This window comes from Bactrocera oleae, chromosome 4, assembly GCF_042242935.1.
Source record: "Bactrocera oleae isolate idBacOlea1 chromosome 4, idBacOlea1, whole genome shotgun sequence".
Taxonomy (NCBI): Eukaryota; Metazoa; Arthropoda; class Insecta; order Diptera; family Tephritidae; genus Bactrocera; species Bactrocera oleae.
Genome location: NC_091538.1, coordinates 41,098,923 through 41,120,549, shown reverse-complemented (window position 1 = coordinate 41,120,549; position 21,627 = coordinate 41,098,923). Strand labels below are relative to the sequence as shown.

The 21,627-nt window shown below is 37.7% G+C and overlaps 1 protein-coding gene across 3 annotated transcripts in view; it reads left to right on the top strand.

The window, feature by feature from the left end:
• The window catches only part of ced-6 (PTB domain-containing adapter protein ced-6), a 28,134-nt gene extending 8,328 nt beyond the window's left edge, over positions 1 to 19,806 (top strand). For all 3 annotated transcript variants that reach the window (XM_014231817.3, XM_014231819.3, XM_014231818.3), the window contains exons 2-7: positions 12,901 to 13,254; positions 13,333 to 13,790; positions 15,406 to 15,635; positions 15,703 to 16,164; positions 16,490 to 16,650; positions 18,444 to 19,806. In XM_014231817.3, the coding sequence (XP_014087292.2) occupies positions 13,078 to 13,254; positions 13,333 to 13,790; positions 15,406 to 15,635; positions 15,703 to 16,164; positions 16,490 to 16,650; positions 18,444 to 18,503 (1,548 nt within the window). In that variant the 5' untranslated portion in view covers positions 12,901 to 13,077 and the 3' untranslated portion in view covers positions 18,504 to 19,806. The remainder of the gene's footprint in view (positions 1 to 12,900; positions 13,255 to 13,332; positions 13,791 to 15,405; positions 15,636 to 15,702; positions 16,165 to 16,489; positions 16,651 to 18,443) is intronic.
• The last annotated feature ends 1,821 nt before the right edge of the window (positions 19,807 to 21,627 follow it).

Sequence of the window (21,627 nt, the reverse complement as noted above, 5' to 3'; positions counted from 1 at the left end):
ATTAGTAAGGAAGGTATAGAGAGTTAAGTTATGCTGTCATTTCGCTTGATTTGTAAGCTTTGTGCAATTCAATATATTGATAGTAATTCAAAAACCCTTTATATACTCTAATTTTGAGCACTACTCAAAAGTAACTCCTTTCTACATAGCACAAATATTTTATACCGAGCTACTACAGTACGTGCAGCAAGATTGAACAATTTTTATATCCTAGATAGCAGTAAAGTGCATTAGATGAAAATACAACCATTATCAAAAACCTGTTTTGTACTTCTGGAATTTTCTTAGCCAGGAACGTTATCCACAACCTCTTATTCAACTTAAACAATCATTTGGGAATCTCCTATTTAAGTTATGCGCAAATATTTTAATATTGTAGGACTATTACAGACATACAATATATATAAAAGATTATGGTATAAGGTTAGCTACAGTGTACTGGTTAAGCATTGGTGCTCATGTTACATGAGAGGCAGATACCATATGGTACATATACATACAAATATATATACTGCGTTCAAAAGTAACGTTCAAAAATAACGTTTTCGTTTTCCAAAGTGAAGGTACCGTTTATTTGGAAAAATGTTGTAATTATGGAAAAGACATGGATTTGTTATAGCTGACGTTTATTCAATACTTGCTCCAATCTCCCGCATTGGCTAATATAGCGTGGCATCTTTATTGGCAACTTGCAACCAACACTTCCACATATTCCAGAAGAAGCAACCTCCAGGTATGATGGAGTAGCCGAGTGAAATCTTTTGTTGACGTTAAATGTTTTCTTGATAATTTGGCTTTTATTATAGCCCACATTTTTTATCGGATTGGCGTCTGGTGACTGTGATGACCAATCTAAAGTAACAATATGATTTTCTTGTTTCCATTGAGTACAAAGTTTGCTCAAATGTTTCGGATTTCCTGCAGAATGCAATCATGGTTATTTTGCCGTAAAGCATTTCAGCTGTCTTCAGTAAACCCGGTTTTAAAAATTTTATCATTCTAACGGCATTCAATTGTTCAGTGAAGCACCTCAAAACCTCAAATTCATGAGCAGGGAAGCATCCATAAACATCCACCTTTAAGCACCCCCTTAACACTCGATTCTAAACGATTCTTATACTGAGCACTAATTTTTTTTATTTTACGGTATGACCTGAAAAATTAAGAAAATCGAAAAACTGACCAAATTGTACGCATCAGTGATCGCAATTGAACATTTGTTAATTTGTAAAAAAAAATGTAGAAAACGGTTGGCCTCAAGGGCCATCCCTGCAACTTCCCGCTAATTTCATACGTTAACGTTCAAATTTCGCTTTTTTCACTGCACTGTTTAATGGGAGCTTAATATAACACTATTTCCCAAATTTCTCAAAGACTAATCAATTTTGGTGATTTCTTTCGTTAACGATATCTCGCAAGTAAATCAACCGATTTCGACCCGGATTGCGGCAAACGATGAGTTTCTTCAAGGTTTAGAACTGATTAGTTTTTGGTATCGATCGGTGGAGTCGTTTGGACGAAATTCGAAAGAAAAAAGGTTTTTCAAAATTTTTATTATTGAGATTTCTCGAAACTGGTCCGATTGGGTCCAAACTTACACGAAATTCAAGTGCAATGAAACCCTTTGGAATGCCGTTCAGTTTATTCAAATCGGTTGAGCCGTTTAAAAGTTATAAGAGGTTTACATACATCTACACACACACATACATCCACACATACATGCAGGCATACGGACATCATCGTAGAAACGTTCGGGGAAGCTTCCTCGACCCTCAGAACGTCGAGATCTGTTGAGAACTCAATTTTTGCAAAATGGGGTGAGACCAAAAACTTCCCGATTTTTAGAAAATTTTCAATTTTCTGAGCGGGAAGTTAAAAATAAAAACAGTTTTCCGCGAGTTGATCGCACGAAGGAAAAACGTTATTTTTTGAACGCACTGTAGGTATGCATAAAAAGATTTTGTTATGCCTTAAAATACACTGCAGAACGGCTTTTTTTAAATTCGTTAAGAGTGTTCTGTTTCCTTAGATTAAGACGAAGAAGAAACGGTTTCAAATATCTTTTATTCCACTAAACTGTTAGGTGACGAAAAAGGTATCAAAAAATTGCTTTTCTATTTTGCGTCACGCTAAATATAAAAAAATAATACTTATGATACAAATACAACACGACGGTATTGTAATCTCATAGAAATTGTTGAAACATTTTTCAGAAAATAATTTTTTAAAAATGTTATCCTGAAGCATAATTTTTTCACAGTTTTAAAAATGTCAAAGTATTACAACTATGTAATGTTCTAAAATGTTCATAATTTGAATATAAAATCCAAAAACTTCTTTCTGCGGTACAATTGCTGTCGAGAGGGAAATTTAGAAAGTAGAAAGTCCACAGTTCAATCGCACAAAACCAAAAAAATAATCATTGTTCAAATTCGGACCTTAGATTTACAATTTAAGACCCCTTAAATAAAAGTAAGACCACCCCCTGTTGAATGCTCATTTTCACTTTGATTTAATAACATTATTTGAAGGAGCTACGTTGATGACTAAACTCAAACAAATGTACCCACATATATAAATGTTTATATTCCGCTTCGCAGATTCCTTATAGGTAACTTTTGTTGTTCCAATGATAAGAGAATACTTATCTTTCCTTTGAATTTTGTAAGTAAATACTGTTTAAAAGTTTATATGAAAATTGATAATGAAATTTGTTTTCAAAGAAATGATAAGAACACACGACAAATATTTTAACTATTTTAAATACTTAATTAAAAATATGTACAATTGTATTGTTGTTTTAGATGAATCTGATATCAACAAAGTGTCTGCTGATTAATTTTTATTTGTCATAATACGAGTATATGGCTATTTAAAAACAAAGGTCTTCGGCGAAAAAACAGCTGCTATCTGTCTAAAAAAGTAGTAAAACGAAACAAGATAAATTCTATTGAGGTTATCAAAAATAAACTTAACTTTAAAAAATGGCAACAATGCACTTGTCCCTGACCTGAATCACCTTGTTTTCTTAGTGAGCAAATCAGAATAAAGGCCGTCATTTCGAAAGTTAATATTTTTAAGTAGATTAATGTGCCCCGTTTTTGCCTACTTATCCCAATATATATATTTTACTACTACTTAGACAATTTTCTATTAAATTATTTGGGCTAGACTCTTTAAAAGCGAGTATATCTAGTGAGCTCCGGGGACACATAAAAACTAGCGGTTGTTATTATACAAAGTACTCAGCAAGCGCAATTAGATATTTAGTTTAATTTTCGGTTCCACGCGGTTTTTCTGATGGCCCGGTAATTAGGGGGTACAAAATTATTGGGGAAATAAATTACAGAATCCACAATTCTACTATTTCACTCACTTTGCTGGGGAAACAACAAAAAATACTTAGATTTTCTGCAGCTCTATTCTCCATTTTTATGTTTTTTAAATTCGGCTTTCGGGTGAAAAGACTATTTATATAACATTTTGTCAATTTAAGCTTGGAGAACAGTCCGAGCCATTACGTGTTTAAAAAAAATGGTTATGTTTCAAAAGCAGAACATATAACCTCTTTAGTGTAGAGTTTTCTTGCTGGCTTGAAATGAGAGCTAATTAATTTTTTGCTGGGAAAACGGCTGTTCGAAGAGAACTAATTGAAATATTTACTTCACAAAAACGACATCAAGCTTGGAAATTTCAGCTGGTCTTCTGTTGGTTGAACCCGTATAATATTTTGCGAAAAAAAAACTCTATTAAAAGGTCTCCTATAACGGAAAGGCCTAGAGAGTTTCATAATTGATTATATCTATGTACTTCTGCACTTTTCACCGCCTTGAATGTTTGTATGTACATATGTAAAACGATTAATGCCTCTTCATTTTAAATGCGCTGACTGGCAACATGTTTTCTTAATAGGCTGTCCGTGTTTTACAATAGTTTTGGACTTGAGGAAAATTTTAATCTAATCAAGGCGAATAATATGAACGCGCTTTGTAGTAAGCAGCTCCAATTTAGAATTTGTAAGTGCCGCCAAGAGCAGATAACGAATGTGTGCAGGCATATGGAAGCTTGGAAAATAATTAAGTTCATATGTACTTCATGAGTCCGCAGAGTTGAACAAATATTGAAAGATGCATTTATACTAAATACACAAATATACCCTGACTTTATATAAGTAAAACGCTGTGTAAATAAAAAAAAAACAAAAAACACAGATAGTTCTCGCAGAACGCACTCTATAGCTTTATTGGAGCGGGGGAATGTTTACGCTGATTCCAATAAAAATATTATAGCTGATAGATGACATTTGTAAATATTGTATATACATATAATATAAATATGTATAGCTGTGCCATCACATATCCACATGTTTAGTTTTGGTTACGTCCGCGAATGAATTTATTGTGTATATCTCACCTGTTTAGATAAGAAAATTATTTGAAAATATTTATTTATGAGCCGCTTCAAGATAATTACTTAAGCGTGATGCAAAGTGGCGAAAATATTGCAAATATGAAAGCAAAACGTGTTAGTCAGTCAGAAATTTGTTTTTTTAGAATGTGTGATGATGGCCAAAAAATATATTTTTATTTTAAAAACACTTATAAAGAAACAAATGTTTTCATGACAAAAGTATATGTAATGTGAAGTTTGAATTCAATAAGGAGAGATATATACAATTTTGGTAACTCTACTCAAAAATAGTTTCAAATGTAAGCCATATTTAAGCTATGTAGCTTAAAGCCAATACTGAAGTAATTTGATCACCTCTAATTATCTAGTTTATATACTTGAACAGTTGACGTCGATTTTTGTTTGTCTAACCCATCCAAGTGTTACACCCATAAATCCAATACGTTCAGTCTATACGTAAGTTGCCTTTTATATTTTGTGGATTTGGCAACCCTAGTGTTGCAATCTGGTACCTCACGACTTTATCGTAAAGTTTGACATTTTTGATGTTATAACATACATACTCAAAACTTTTTAACATACGAGCGCTATTTGTGTTGTTTACAGTAACTTAAAATATTCATCTCGGCCAAAAAATGGAACGAAATCGCGCACATTTTAACGCGATTATTTTTTACAACTTTCGACGTGACCAGTGTTTTTTGATAGTATAGAGAATTCATTCTAAATCGTAGATCACTTCAAGACGAATTTCGTGAAGGTTGTCCAAAATCAGTTATTGTTCCGGAAAATATTGAAGTTGTGCGCAAACTGATATTCCAAGATCGTCGTGTGCCCTATCGTGAGAATTAGACAAATATAGGCATTAGTGGGACTAGCACACATTCAATATTGCACTGTAAAAAAAATTGTTCACGTTGTAGCCACACAATTTGTCAATCGCTCAAAAAAGGGCTAATGTAGATTGGTCGAGAGAAATGTTTAAAAAAATACGATAACGTGTATTTACACATACGAGCCCGAAAGTAAACAGCAGTAAACAACAGTGCTTGTCAGTTGTCCTTCCAGAAATCAGGAAAACCAATCGCCGAAGACGGATCACCCTTCACCACAACAATGCGAGCTTTCACACATCGACTGAAACAACTGTATTTTTAAGCACTCAAAACAACGATGTCATAAGTCATCGATTCAATAAGTGGTCGTGGTCCCGCCCCCTATACCACTGAAGCTATAAAAACAAAATTCACTGGGAAAAAATGTTTTTAATATCTATCGACGGTATGAAAATGGGTGAAATCGGGTGACAACCCCGCCAACTCTCCATATAACGGTACAGTTAAAAACTACTAAAAGCACGATAAATCGAGCACTAAACAAGCCAGAGACATTAAATTTTACCTGTGGGATGGTATAAGATGATTTTATAGGAACCACGTTCAAAATTAGATAGTGGGCGTCGCACCGCCCACTTTTAGGTGAAAACCCAAATCTTGGGATTTCAACCAAATTCGGTACATAATATTCTTCTCATATTTCTATGTTATAGTACGAAAATGGGCGAAATCGGCCACGCCTATTTCCCGTATAACATCATTTTAAATTCCATCTGATTTTATCACTTTCCAGTATGCAAATCAAGCAAGAATGATTATATCGGCGTAAAACTTTGCATGAATAATACGTTTAAAGTATGCCACCTTGTGACCAAAAATTATCTAAATTGAACCAAAACTAAGCCCCTAGGTACTGTATGCGTGGGCCCCAGTGCCTATAGTTAGGTTAGGTTAGGTTAGGAGGTCCATCCCAAGAAGGATTCCACTTGGACAGCTTAAGACGCCGGTCCGTTGTGATACCTACAAAACTCCTATAATATGGGTCAAAAGACCCTTACAAGTCGACGAAACGCTTTGTGCTTACAAAAAACTTGTTAAGACGGAAAATATCCATTTCGGCTAAGTATTCAGGCCCGCCAAAAGTGTGATTGCCGAGATATTTAAATCTCAGCCTAGCGAAAGCCGGACATTGGAAGAGAAAGTGCCGGGATGATTCCACCTCGCCCTCTTCCATGCAACTTTAGCAACTAGCATGCAACTTTGGCAACTCTAAGCCGTACCGCATGTGTGCCCATTGGACAGTGTCCAGTGAGAACTCCTACCATAGCGGCGAGATGCACTTTGCTCAAGGCGAGAAGTTCCTCCGACCTCTTGCGCTCCACTCTTGGCCAGAAGGATCTCGCGGTCGCACAGGAGCTGTTCGTCGACCAGCGTCTGCTGAATGCACGCGAGGTCCATTGATCCAAAGCTAGAACGCAAGACGTTAACGGAGATCCAACTCGATCCCATTCCGATGTGAGCGGGGCAAGGGTGCCCCCTGGCTAGCTCATCGGCTTTGCAGTTTCCAGCGATTCCGCTGTGATCAGGCACCCAAACGAGCCTGATGTTGAAATAGCTATGCTATCTCTAGTGAGGACAGACACTTCTTGACTAGCTTTGATTGCGGTTCGCGCGCACAAAGCTAGTATTGTCGCCCTACTATCGGAGTGGATGCTCACTTCTACAAACGAGGCTACACTACGCAGCAGTACTTCTACCGCCACCGCGAAAAAGCTCACCGCGCCTCTTCTCCAGCGGCTTCTTCCCATCCACATGTCCCTAGTTGGAATATGAGCGGAGAAGGAGCCGCCTCGAGTGGCCTCAGTGACGCAGTGATCTAAATTTTCCGGAATGCAGCTGAAGGAGGAAAGAATTTCGGAGTGTCCTTGTTCGGACCTCTTCATAAGCCCAGCTTTCCTGAGCCTTAGAGCACACTTCGCAGCAATGCACCTACCGGCAATGTCCACAGGTGCTTTGTTTGAAATAGCATTAAGAGCTATTGTAGGTGTGGTCCGCAGTGCACCGGAGATTCCGATGAGCGCCACTCTTTGGACCCGCTCAAGCTTTTTAGCCAGGGTGGACCTTTCGAGCGCCCTCCACCAGACGAACACACCATAAAACATTATTGGCTTAACTACGGTTTCGTAGAGCCAGAACACCACCTTAGGTGAGAGTTCCCACCTTTTCCCTATAGCCCCTTTGCAGCAGTATAAGGCGACCGATTCCTTCTTAACTCTCTCCTCAATGTTTGACCGATTCCTTCTGAACTCTCTCCTCAATGTTTGGCCCCCAGGAAAGTTTTCTATCGAGGATAAGCCCTAGGTATTTCACTTTATCAACAGGTTGAAGAAGTGAACCCCCTTAAAGGGAGAGTACTCCCCCCTGCGGAGTTCCCCTATTCACTTTTCTAATTGTCTTGCCACCACTCCACTCCACTGCGACAGTTCTGCAAAGAAGACTAAAAATAAGGTGCTTGAGGTTCGATATCACCTCAAACTTTTAGAGGGCTGTAACCACTACCTGTTATTGAAGGCCCCATCGATGTCGAGAAAAGTGCCAACAGCAAATTCCTTTTGCTTGAGAGCTATCTCCAGCCATGACACTACATCATGCAAAGCAGTGTCGACCGACCTACCTTTGATATAGGCATGCTGCGCCCGTAACAGTTTACCCCTCGGTATTCTGCTCCTAATGTACAGCTCCATAAGCCTCTCCAATGTTTTCAACAGAAACGAGGATAGGCTGATGGGTCTGAAATCTTTTGCACCGACGTGAGAGCTTTTGCCGGCCTTCGGAATAAAAGTAACCTTAACCTGTCTCCAGACCTTCGGGACATGGCCCAGTCTAACACAGTTCGCGTAGATGGGGGCCAGCCAGCTGCATGACATCTTAACCGTACGCTGTAGTTGCACTGGAATAATGCCATCGGGCCCCGGGGACTTAAAGGGTTTGAAGGATTTCAACGCCCAGGTAAGAGGACGATCGTCTAGAAGGTCCAGGAAGGCTGTACAGCCCTCCTGCAGCTCCACCAGTGGCACTTCTTCAGCAGAGTGATTTAGTGGGAAATGAGCATCCAGGAGTAGCTTCAACGACTCCTCGCTGCTCGTTGTCCAACTACTATCTGCATTTTTTAGATACCCCAATGGAGTAGGATTTTTTGCAAGAATGCGCTTGAACGGGGAGGACTCATGACAGCCCTCTACACTACCGCAGAAGGCTCTTCACGAAGCCCTCTTGGCTTTCTTCAACTCGGACTTGTAAATGGCCATTCCGGCCTTGTACAACGCCCAGTCGTCATTAGAGCCACTTTACAGGCTTTGTTGAAAAGTCTTCTGCTCGAAGATCTGATCTCCGTTAGCTCCGAAGTCCACCAAGGGGTTTCCCTTTGATTTTCTGAGTTCTCAGAGGACAGGAGCTGTTAAGAGTAGTTCTACTAACAGAGCTGAAAACCTCGACTAGCTCATCGACTGCATCCGCAGATAGGATCGAAACCCTATCGGGTGCGGTTGGAAGAGCTGATCGAAGCTTCCTGCAGTACAGAACCCAGTTGGTATTCCTGAAATTTCTATAGGTTTTGAGCTCCGGGCGTGAGGCTTTCAACCCTCCATTCCGATATCAAGGGAGCAATTTCCCTAGAGGCTAGCGTAACGTCAAGGACTTCCGCCCTGCTAGCAGTCACAATGGTATGGCTGTTCCCCCTTTTACATATAGAATGGTCCACACTACAAATAAAATCAAAAAATGACTCACCTATTGCGTTGATGTCCGAGCTCCCCCAGACGAGACGGTGTGCCTTGAATTAGCATCCGAGGCTATTAAGACTTCGGCTCCTTTGAGCCTGGCCTCTGCCAGAGCCCTTCTCACCAGGTACGGAGGTGGCTCCACCGCGTCATCGTGTAGCAGTGACGACATCTGCGTTGCTAAAATTAGGCAAAAGAAAAACGTTAAATTCGTTTCTGATCAACAAGCAGGCTCTGGTTCCACCTGTGCTGTTTGCCGCCAGGAGCTTGTGGTTTTTTGTCCTTGAACCAGAGATACCGTTGCTGCTCAGCCATGGTTCCTGGATAAGGACAACGTCGGCTTCGTCTCGTCCTAGACGAAGCAATAGATCTGCGGAGGCCGCCTTTGAGTGCTGGAGGTTAATTTGGAAGATCCTCATCCTCTAAACTTCTCTCCAGCAGTGCGAGTTCCGCACCATCATCCGTACTATCGACCCCAGTCTCTTCGAACAGCCGCTCGAGACTGAAGACGGATCCATCATCGCCTGGCGATCCGCCCCCCGTGCTCACCACATCCGAGAGGATGGGGTCGATGTCCATTTTCGAGTAGGTCGCTCTCCCACTCTCTTCCACTTCAGCTGGAAGCAGCGGGCCATAAGCCCTAGCTTCAGTTGGGGGAATCCTGAGGACGACCCTCGCGAAGCCATAGCTTATGGCCCCCTTTGCAATGCTGAGAGGAGCGAGGGACTCCTTGTTTAGGAGTGTCAGCGCTCGCCGATATGGTCCCTCGGTCCTCTCCAGCCTAACCACCTTCCAGTCTTGGGTGGGAAGAGATGGATTGCAGTACCGCCATATCTCTTCAATTTCGGTCGGGGTAGAGGGTTCGGCCGGAAGCCAGACACCAGCACGAGGTCGCATCGGAAGATCCGATTTGGCCACCGCCTTTAGCCTTGCTCCCTTCCAAACTTCCCCAACCCTGGCTACCGCTTCCTTATATAGGAATGCCGACCGTTCGTCGACACACCTTATAAGTTTGTGGTTCCACTCGGCACTTTCACATCTAGCGGGTGGTCCAGGGCTTCCCCTGACCACCTTCATAAACACAGCGGAGATAGCAGCCGCTACCCGCTTCATGACTCCATCTCCCCTGCTGCTGTCGTACACTCGGAGCTCTATTGAGCTGGCGAGTTTAGCGATTTCGTTGAAAATCGGTGCGGCTCCGACCCGAGGCTTCTTGCCGAGGGAGGATTCCCCCTCCTGCAACCTCTGTCGCTTCATCGAGGTGTTGGGCTCGCTCGGCCCCACTTTCCCGTCATTAACGTCGCTTAGCACCCTTTTGGCCCACTCAAGTGCGCTAGCATGCTGATCAGATTTCTGGTCAGCCTGCTTGCCACCATAGCGCTCCAAAATCTTGGCAGCCAGCCGACGGCCCGACTTCAGCTTTTTAGCTGTGGTCACGCGCTTCGCCCCGAAACCTTTAGCGTTCGCTGAAGACCCCGCGCCCCGGAGGCGACCTTGGCATTAGCCCATCAGCCATTTCTGCGGGGTGTCACCCCTGCATGCTCAGGTGACAGAATACCACGACCACCAGCCCAAGGTTCAAACCGATCCATCTAAGAGTAAAAGCTATGTCCGTGTCGAGCAAAGGTCAAATCCGTAGGAGTTCTAGAAGAGGCCGTAAAGGCCGCAGGTCATTTAGCGTTATTCAGGATGCACCGCGTGGAGGCGAACCTGCTCTACATCTCAGCCTATAGTTGACTTTTTACCGAAAATATCGGTCAACATAGAACAAGGCGGCAAGATCCACAAAGAAATCTAAAACGAGTATACCATTTGACTTTGCGAGAGTATAAAATGTTCGGTTACCTCCGAACTTAGGCCTTCCTTACTTGTTTATTAAGATTTAAATAGTTTCACTTCAAATAATTTCTAGCAAAGGTTGAATAGTTATCTGCATATATATAATATTTATTACAAAATAACTTTTTGCATGTTCAAAGTATTCTCGAACTATTTTCGAGAACTCTATTTCGAAACATAAAAGTTTATTCTTATAAATATTATTAATTACGTGCGATGAATATAGAAGAAGATGAATACGATCGGAAGGACCATGTGCATAGCGACTTGTCTGCACTTGGGATGTACAACTGGCGTGACCTCCCAAAGAATAGAGGCAACCTGCGAAGTTTTTTGACCGACCGACTCACGGTTGTAGTGGCAAAGAAGAAGAAGTTAACACTGGAATTTTAATATGTGTTTCCCGAGAGTACAGTTGTTCTCAGACAAATAATGAAAAACTAAGTCCATCATATACGAGAACAATCTATACTGATTTTAACATTCTTACTAATTACTTTTTGGCTCCAACCACTTTGTCAATATAATAATAGTATAATCAAAATCGCATGATGCAACAATCAATTGCGGTAACATCACGTTACAACTGTTCAGCTCATTCAGCTGTTATTTCAACTAAAATTTGTGTCGTTTCATTTTTGGCGATCGTGTGTATGTACGAAATTTTCACGTTTGTTTTTTACTCTATTACTTTTATTTCGTTTTTCTAAACAAATGTACCTCATTACAAAAATCAATTCAAAACCCCCAATCTGCGACGTAGTTAACAATCAGATCAAGTTTTTTAGGAGTCAATCGACTGACGGCGATGCGATGGTGAATGCCTTCTTAATGTGCGATTATTGCTGTTTTGATTAATATTTTCTATTGTAAATGAGCGAGTATATGTGCCTACTTAATATTCATACCAGTTTTGAGTTTAGAAATTAATTGAAAAATGAGTAAACAAAATGTTTCAAACGCAAAAGGGGAATGCGAAACGCGCAAAAGCGTCGACGCCGATCTTGACAACTGATCACACGTCATACATAAGCTGGCTGAAGGGGACCTGCCGTGAGCTGTCTGGGATTATTGGACTATGTGCCGATAAATATGTATATATAGTATATAAGTATAAGTATATGGTGATAGTTGTGCGCATATTTATGTATATATACTTGTATATGCTTGAATGTATGCATATGTTATCACATTCGGTTTTGAGAATTTATGCCGCCATTAGAATCACGATGCAGTGCGCTTCAACGCTTAAACTTTGAAGCTTAGGATTTCAACGATTCAACAATTTGTCTGTTTCACGCTAATTAGTTGGTTTGCAGTGTAATGGTGTGCCGTGTTTCGACGATCACTCCATCACTTTGACGCTCGTGTGGATGGTTAGTGAGATGGCGGGTATTGATTGTGAGCAAACGCTACTTGGGGATGGCAACATGCATACTTTGTGTCATCACATGACATACATACATATGTACGAACAAGCATACAAATATACAGATACACGAACATACATAAATATGTATACAAGCTTGTTGCACATGTTGTTGTTTTGCAAACAAGTGGATTTTCCAATTTGAAAAGCATGAAGAAAACAAAATTCCTTCGAAGCGTTACTCTTGACAAAGGCTAGCAAAATATTTACTTACAATCTAGCAATAAATAATTGACAATTCAGGTGGAGCTGTCTTAACTCTGCCGTCGACGTCTGTCTGTGGAACGCCTGACAGTTCGCTCATCTTGACAGAAGCGCAACAGCGGTTGACACTGAATAAATGTTAATATCTACATATATAGTATGTACAATTAATATATATGTACATACACACAGGCATGCGCTTATATACGCCTTGGATTAGAGGAGCTGAGTGCTGCAGATGATCGCCGTTTTTAATTTTTCGCATACAAACTTGAATTTTGTCGCCATTGTATGTAAATTAGCATGAATTTTTATTGCAATCTTTGTGTTTTTACCAGCAATTGATTTTTAATTATCCAATTCATTAATTTTTTTGTTAATTCTTACCATTTGTATTTTACAGGTTTCACAGCAGTAAACCGCATCTGTTGTTATTTGACTTTTTAGATTTTTCGCTTGGTGCATTTGTCATATAATTCAATTCAAAACGGCGCAGAAATTCAGTCCACTCAAGCGCAAAACCGTTGCAGAGCCGACACATCAACTCCTCAGCAACAATAGTCGCGCACCACTCAGCAACATGTCGCAGTTGATGTTTTGGAACAAACAGAACAACAACAATAACATAAAAAATCAATCAAACGATAGCAATAAAAGCGATAAAAACGGTGCTACGGAGGATGCGAAAAAGGACAAGCGCAATTGGTTGCACACGCCCGATGCGCTTGTGAATGGCCACGTCGTCTATCTAGTCAAGGTGAGTGTGTGCAATAATCAACCAACAACAACCATAAGAGTGTATATGTGTGCTTTTCTAACGTTGAACAACTTTCAGTTCTTTGGTAATTTACCTGTGGAGCAGGCCAAAGGCATTGAAGTGGTTAAAGATGCCATACGCAAGCTGCAGTTTGCCCAGGAGATGAAAAAGGCCGAGACGGGTACACAGGAAAAGTGTAAAAAAGTCGAAATCACCATCAGCGTGGATGGTGTCGCTGTACAAGAGCCACGTACACAGAAGATCCTCCATCAATTCCCGCTTCACAACATTTCGTATTGTGCCGACGAGAAGGGTGTGAAGAAGTTCTTTAGTTTTATTGCCAAAACAGTAAAGCCACTGGATGGCATCAATGGCACCTCCACGGGTAGCAGCAATGGCGTGAGTAGCTCCAACGGCAGTAACAGCACCGGTGGTAGTAATACTGAGGAGACACATGAGTGCTTCGTATTCATATCTAATAAATTGGCGTCGGACATTACACTGACTATAGGGCAGGCGTTCGACTTGGCTTACAAGTAAGTTGTAAAAATTAATTGTTTATAAGTTAGTGTTGCTAATTATTCAAGCAATTTATTGAACATTTTGCTACTGGTTTTCGCGAAGAGTGAAGATAATCTGATCTAAGAGGTCTCATAGTTAGTGTTAGGTTACATATCGGGCGGATTAAGAATGACGAATTTTCCGACTGCGTTAAACTAAATAGAACTATCTAGTTATTTGATTGACAAACACTTTGATTAGTTTTTCTCGATTGCTGTCAAATATCTTCGTAAACTATTGTATTAGCTCTCAATAATGTTAAATTTCGCTTTTCATTGCGTCTTTCATTGTTGGTTAGTTTATGTACTGTTCTGTGGCCATTCTAGATTCCGTTGATAGTCTCCCAATTACCAGTTCCATTGTCTTAAAATTAAACAATATGCATACAAGTAGTGAGACAAAGCTTCTTGACAGGCACCAATTATACGTAGACCAGAGGTTTTGTTGCTCTAGGTATAAGATCGGTTTTGAATATATTTGTGCCCACAGTTCATGAAACTATCAATGCTTTTGTAAGATTTGCTCTCGCTTATTTTTAAGTCTTTATTTTCATTTTACTTAACAAAAATCGGAAAAGATAAAACAAAATAACTGAACTCTTTGTAATTTCTGTTTCGTTTGAAAAATAAGGAGGTATCGAAGTAAATAGAGAGACAAGTGTCGAACTCACACAAGGGCACATTTTATATTTTCATGAATAAGGTCGTAATTTGGACATTTGAAAGCATCAAAATTTGCTTAAATATTTTTTTGTAGATCTATACTATGAAAACAGTTTCTAGAGGAAGGTGAGGTAAAACATCTCGACTGTGCAGTTTTTACTAGACTAAGTTTGAAACATCTTCCCCCTACATACATATGTACGTTCAGTCTTCGCGCAAATGGGCTGGAATCTATTAGTCGCTTCAACATATTCGATAAGGCTCAACGCGACTTGTCGATATACTGAGATATTTGATACACATATAAAAGATTTTATGCTATCACAAAATACAAATATGTTATAATAAGTGTTATATAACTGCTGGCTGAAAGAGACGGCTACTCGAAGAGAAGTTAGAAGACTGCTTTTTTATTCCCTTCAAATGTTCAAGTGCATCTGCCTTGAAACAGTTTCTTAAATTGCAAATAGAATTCTGTCCTGACTATTTTTAATGGACATTATATAATATACGATTCGTCATCTCCCGAGGTGTTCGAGTATTTGTCAAATCTACAGCTCTTTCATTAACAAGTTTACGTCCTTATGGACAGGAATGGAGATAATAAATTTTACCAGAGAGCTTAATAACATTTTACAGAGAGAGAGAAAAAGAGAGCAAAATAATCAAAGTGTCTAATAAGCTATATATCATTTTTAGAATAAATTTCTTTCGTTCCAACATCGTAATTTCCGCAGTTTGATGATTACTTTTATTGCAGCTAGCTGCAGATCCAAGATATCCAATAACCATTACAAATATTAAATAGCACAGATGTCATTTTATGAAAGCCTTTGTACCATTCCACTTGACTCCACAAGACTTCATTAATTCATTGCCGCAGTTCCTTCAATATTTGTAATAATTGTGTGCTTATTAACTCTTATAGAAAATACATCAACAGCGTTGAGAAGACAGACCTGGGTAAGGCGCAGCAGCAGAATTCCGAGCTGGAAAAAGCGCTCGCCATTTACAAGAGTCGACTGCGCGAGTTATCAATGAAACTGCCAAAAACCGAACTGGATTCGATGCTGTTCAAAATGGGCATCCAAGATATACTGGATCTGCCGGCTGCTGAAAATGGTGCGCTAACCAACGGCAGCGCCACCAAAGCGAACAGTAAGCCGAAAAACCTGAACTCAAACAAATTAAAAATGTAATCTTTTTTCACGTTGTGTTGTTGTAGCGCTTGAAGATAAACTGTTGATTGACACCAATTCAACGCATTCGATGAAGTCATCGTCGGGTTCGTCATCATCCTTTGTGCCAATTGTGCCGCCACGCAACAATCTACCAAGCCAAATCATACACAAATCGAATAGCCAAAAAATGGAGGAGCTGCTGCTCAACTCCGACTCGGATAGTGACTTTGATCCGCGCGCCGATGAGTGCGTCGACGGTGGCAGCAGCAGCAGCAGCGGTGGCGGCAAGAACATTAGCAACGATCTGTTCGGATTTGAGCCAGCCAAATCGTATGGCCAACAATTGTTTACCAATCAGAATAACAATATCAACAACAACAACGATAGTAAATCGGTGAACAACAACCACAATAGCATTAATTTAAGTTTGAGCAGCGCTAGTGTCGGCAACAACAGCAATAGTTTAAGCAACAACAACTTTACAAGCGATTTAACGCCGCCGTTACGTAAGTGCTCAGCCAATGCTACTTACTTACACACATTCATACATTACATACATATGTGCATATTTAATTTCTCTACAAATTCGGCGCTTTGAAATTTCATTTCCAATTAAAAGTTTTCGTCAATTCATCGGCTCTTGCTTATGTAGTATATGTGGGTATATCACATGTATACATGTATATATGTATGGATTGGTGTTTTTGTACAGTTCATTTTAAACAAATTGTTGGCTTGTTTTGTTTTATTTGTGTATAATTGTTTAGTTGTTTGTTTCGTTAATGATTATTTTTATCTGTTCTCTTTTCGCGCTTTATCTCGGTCGTATAGTGGCACCTCCGCCTAAAGTGGCCGCACCTAGACGCAGTACATCGGTCACGAACAGCATCACGAGCACAAACAACAATAATAACGTAGCCCTGACCAACGGCAATACAGATTTATTCGGCTCGGATCCATTCGAAATAAATAATGGACCCAGTATTTTCAAGGTGAGCGTTAATGCTGATGATGCTGCTACTATTAGCCGCCACTTTACTATACTTCGCTATTTGTTTCATTATGTTTACTTTATTTATAACATTTTATTCTTTCATAAACTACATGAGTTTCGTGTTCATTATCAGATGATATAATGGCCTTTAGCATATTTAACAATGACATTGCTAACTCTTTTATGTAAAATATTACGCGCAATTCAAAGCTTAAATAGTTTGATTCTTAGATTCTCATATACCAATGTACCTAATACTATTTCGATGGAAAGCTCTGAATGCACATCGGCACTAGCAGCAATTATAGGAACGTGCCTCGGAAAAAGTAGAATTGCTGTGCCCCTCATAGCTTGGTGCCGAAATCAAAAAATTAAGGTTCATTCGTTAGTTAAAAGTTTTCCCAGGTAACGCCGAGAGGATTAATTTTTCGCGATTAAGTGTAATCAATGACGGACGGAGTTCAATCGGTCATTCCGGTATTTTCCGGTCAACAAAAGTAATTTTGTGAATTTAATTGTTCACCGTCTTCGGTGTTTATGGAGCTCATATGAAATTTAACAAAGCTCGACGAATGGTTGATTCAGCTATTATGTCTAAAAAATATATATTCAATTCTAGTAGTAGAAATTTTAAGCATGTAGGTTAGATATTTTTGCGAACCTTATGAAAGACTTATGGAAGATCACAAATTGCTGATAAAATCACTAAATTTTCTCTTTAAATTGCAGGGTTTTATTACCATTATACCGGGTATATTAAGTTTGCCACTAAGTTTGTAATATCCTGAAGGAAACGTAGAAGACCCTATAAAATATAAATGTATATTATATAAATGATCAGAGTTGAGATTATTTAGCCATATCCGTCTGTCTGTCTATTCGAAAACTAGTCCTCAGTTTTTGAGTTATCGCACTAAAATTTTGCACACATCCTTTTCTCTCCAAGAAGCTGCTCATTTGAGTATATATTTAACAAGATATCTTCACGTAATTTCGCATGGATTATAATCCGAAGCTATACTACAATATCCGAAAAAAATGTTCAGATCGATCCGATCAAAATTAAGTTTTTTTTTAGAAACTGTTTTATTTGTGAAGGGTAGTCTAGCCTCGGTGCAACTGAAGTTAACGTTGTTTCTAGTTTTATTTCAAGTTTTGAGGTTTTTCAATATTTACAAGTGGCACCTGAATCCATTATATCGGCCTAAGCCATACGCAGAATTTACGAAACAATTAATTTTGCTTGTGTGTGAATAAATTGAATGGGTGATTGTTAGATTTATTGGGTTAGTAAAATTATACAAATAATGATGGTTTCACACGATTTTTTAAATCGAATTTAATTAATTTTTTAAATCGACTAAAGACAACATGGAAAATATTAATTTTTATTTATAACGGCTTGTTCGTGGAGTAATTTCATCAATCAATAAGTTTCGGGATCTTATTTGGAACTATGGTATTATCCAAAATGTTTTAATTAAAAAATTTGCAACCCTATATTTAAGTTTCAAAGTTGGAATTGACAAAGTTGTTTGAAAGCAAAATTGATAAAATACAAATCGTTTTAATCTGTAAATGCACCGACCAGTATACTCTGTGCACCATATTGCCAGAGTTTAAAAATATGAATTAAGGAATAAACTTGCACTTACAGATTTTTACTTGTATTTAATGTTTTTATTATTTAGTAGGGGATGATTATTATCTATTAGTCTAAAATAGTTAACCAAGCTTTTATTGAAAGCAAAAGCTTTTTAACTACGTATTCCTCATTTCTATTAATTTCAGAGCAAGATGATGAGCGTAGATGACTTCACGTTGGAGAGTTTGGATCCACTGCGAAAGTAAGCCGGTCGCGCCACCCTGTGCGTCGTCGAAACCTCTTTATATTGATTATGTGAACTCTCCAATAAATGCTTCCAACTCTAAATGAACCTTCAGAATAACTAATATAATCGTACAGCTGCAAGGCATGCGATCCAGGCATTCATTTGGAGGCAAATCTAGTATTTTCAGTGCCGAAGCGATACAAATGCATAAAACTGTAATATGTTTGCATCGAATATTTGTATGCCTTTACTTACACACATACATACAAGCAGATATAGATTTTGTGTATATATGAATGCATTAGATAAATATTAAGTAAGATTAACCCGCTTGTGAGAACACGGCCTTACAGTGATACACGCACTTAGAGAGCATATACGAAGGCGGTACGATCGGTCATCATATGTGTATATAATTATTATGTAGTTTCAGTCTGAAATTTCAACTAAATTCGTGTTTCCTTCAAATAACTGTATTATCTCCTATTTGCAAGTATTTGTTTGTGTTTTCTCCTTTATCTCTCTTTAATTGAACCATTTACCAAGGGCTTAAGTCCCACAACTTCTCTATAAAGTGTAGTTTTTGCGCTCGTTAGTTTTCCGCTAATAATGACCCCATAAATATGATAAATGATGTGTATAAAATTATTTTATTTATTACGTTTTTTATGAATATAAATATTATATAGGTATGTATGTATATGTATCGAATCTATTGATTTAATTATTTCATTTCAATTATTATCAAATTACGATTATTGATTATGATGATGATGAATTATTTAATTATGATACAGTTTAATGATGATGATTTGCTGTTAAAGAAAAATTGAAGCTTTTGACCATCCCGCCATCTTAAAATCGTTGATGTACAATACTAATATTTGTTAGGAACCTACCTCCCCTTAACCAAAACACTCTCCCACACACACACATATATATATAAAGCAAAACAGTTATAATCATTATGTTAGCTATGATCACTATTACGAATATTTTAAAAGTTTATGTAAAATAATTTAAAATATGTGCTTTGTCCGTATATTAAAAATGTTAATAATTGAAATTGAACACATACACACACACACACACACATGTCTATCATAAATAATGTTTATACAAAATGCTTTGTTATATAATGAGTATGAAATTAGTTGATTTCGATGATTGATAATGATTATGTTTATGGTAATGATATTGATGTAGATGGTGATTATTATTATTATTATTATTATTATTATTACTATTATTATTTTGTACGTTGTACGTTATTTACTAGTGAAGTATATAAATAAAGAAATAAAAAACAATAAATGTGGAAATGGCGTTTATTTATTTATTTTGTTTTCAGCTGGGAAGTTTTTACTGATATTTCAATATTTAATGTTTTTCTATTTTTTCTATTTTTTCTATTTATCTACTACAACGATAAAAAATTGTATAAAACTGTTTCGTGAAAAAAGCAAATCAGTTGCACTTATTTATGCAATTGCTACAACTAAAATTACTATAAAAACTAATTTTTATATAATAACAATGCCATATTTTTAGTAAAAACAGTTATAATATGCTATTAATAATATAATTAATATAAATATAAATTAATCACACAACTTCTTAAGCGTTTACATTTAATGTTAAAAAAGGGATTTTTCTCTACTAAGAAATTATTAATTTTTGCTCTAAATTGTTTAAACTGAGACTGTGACCCACACGCCATAAACGAAACGACTTGTCAAACTTTTACAGCAATTGTCTTAAAGCCTTTGGCTCCTTCTGTTCAATACGTCAATGAATTTTTCACTCAAACGCACTCCAAAATAAGTAACGGTTCGAAACTCTCATAGCCTCTAGTTCGATGATTTTGAGTAGAGCAGAATTCTGCTTTCAATGAAGGGTTAAAACAATTGGCTGTTATTGAATCCTTGCATCACTTAGAATGTAAATACAAAATATTAATGAAGTAGTTAAGTCAATTTAAAAAATGACAAAAGTTTCCATGCTGAATTAAAACTTTGATCAACACTTTCAATCGATGTTAAAGTTCAAATTCAATTCATAATGTATGTTAATCTAGGGGTTAGGGGAGTCAGTTTAATTAAAAATTTGAAATTTAGTTGAAATTTTTGAAAGCATGCAAAACTTGTGCTGATCGAAGGAATTTTTTTTACTTTATATATTTTTTTTAACTGTTGGTTTTTTCCTGGATAAAATTTTCCTGAGTCCGTCATTTTGTTAATTTAAAAAAAAGCCTCTATTCAGGCATTAAATTATCTATGTTATTAATAAAACTAATTATTTTTTGTCTGATTGAATTTAGGTTAATCTCCAAAGATTAACATAGTGAATGTAAATGTTCTTAGGTGCAAATGAAAATGTTGAGATATGAGATCATTTATTTATTTTTTTTGACTGAGCGGGAAATGGATAGTGAGCAAGATATTTGGAACTGTTAAATCATGATTATACTTTTATATTTCCAGCCAGTCTATTTGAACTGCTTTTAGTAAAAGTCATTATTATTTGAAGTCTGCCTTGGTTGGAATTTCAACCCGCTGGCCACAGAGCGAGAGTTATGCACTCAATATTTAAAATTATGGCGTTGGTATCTAAGTTAGGTCTATCTTTTCTTCTATCTTTCAAATTTATAATCAATTTCTATATCAACATCAAATAAGTTAAATATTTGCCTTTCTATTCGTTTGCCATTTTATCTATTCTTTTAAATATTTAATGTATAATATCTCAAGAATGTAGTCTCTAAATTTCCGATCCAAATTGAAGAAGTTATGGCTGTTTTTAAACCTGTCTTTAATTTAAAACATTAAAGCGTTTTCCTCACAACTCACGTTTTCAAAGTCGGCGCCCCTCAAAACTTTACAACTACACTATTTCTATATATAATTTACGAGGTAACGCTGGAGAGTTTTTTCTTAATATATTTCATTACACAATAACAAATTAACCGATTTTTTCGCAAAAGATCGATTTTTTTCCTTAAAAGTGTTCTAAAAAATTTTTAATTTGGTATTTTGAGAGAAACCCTCTCGGCATTACCTGGGGAATCTATTTACTAACGAACGAATCTTGATTTTTTGATTTCGGATGATCCAGCACCATTTCGAATGAGATGCACCGCAAAC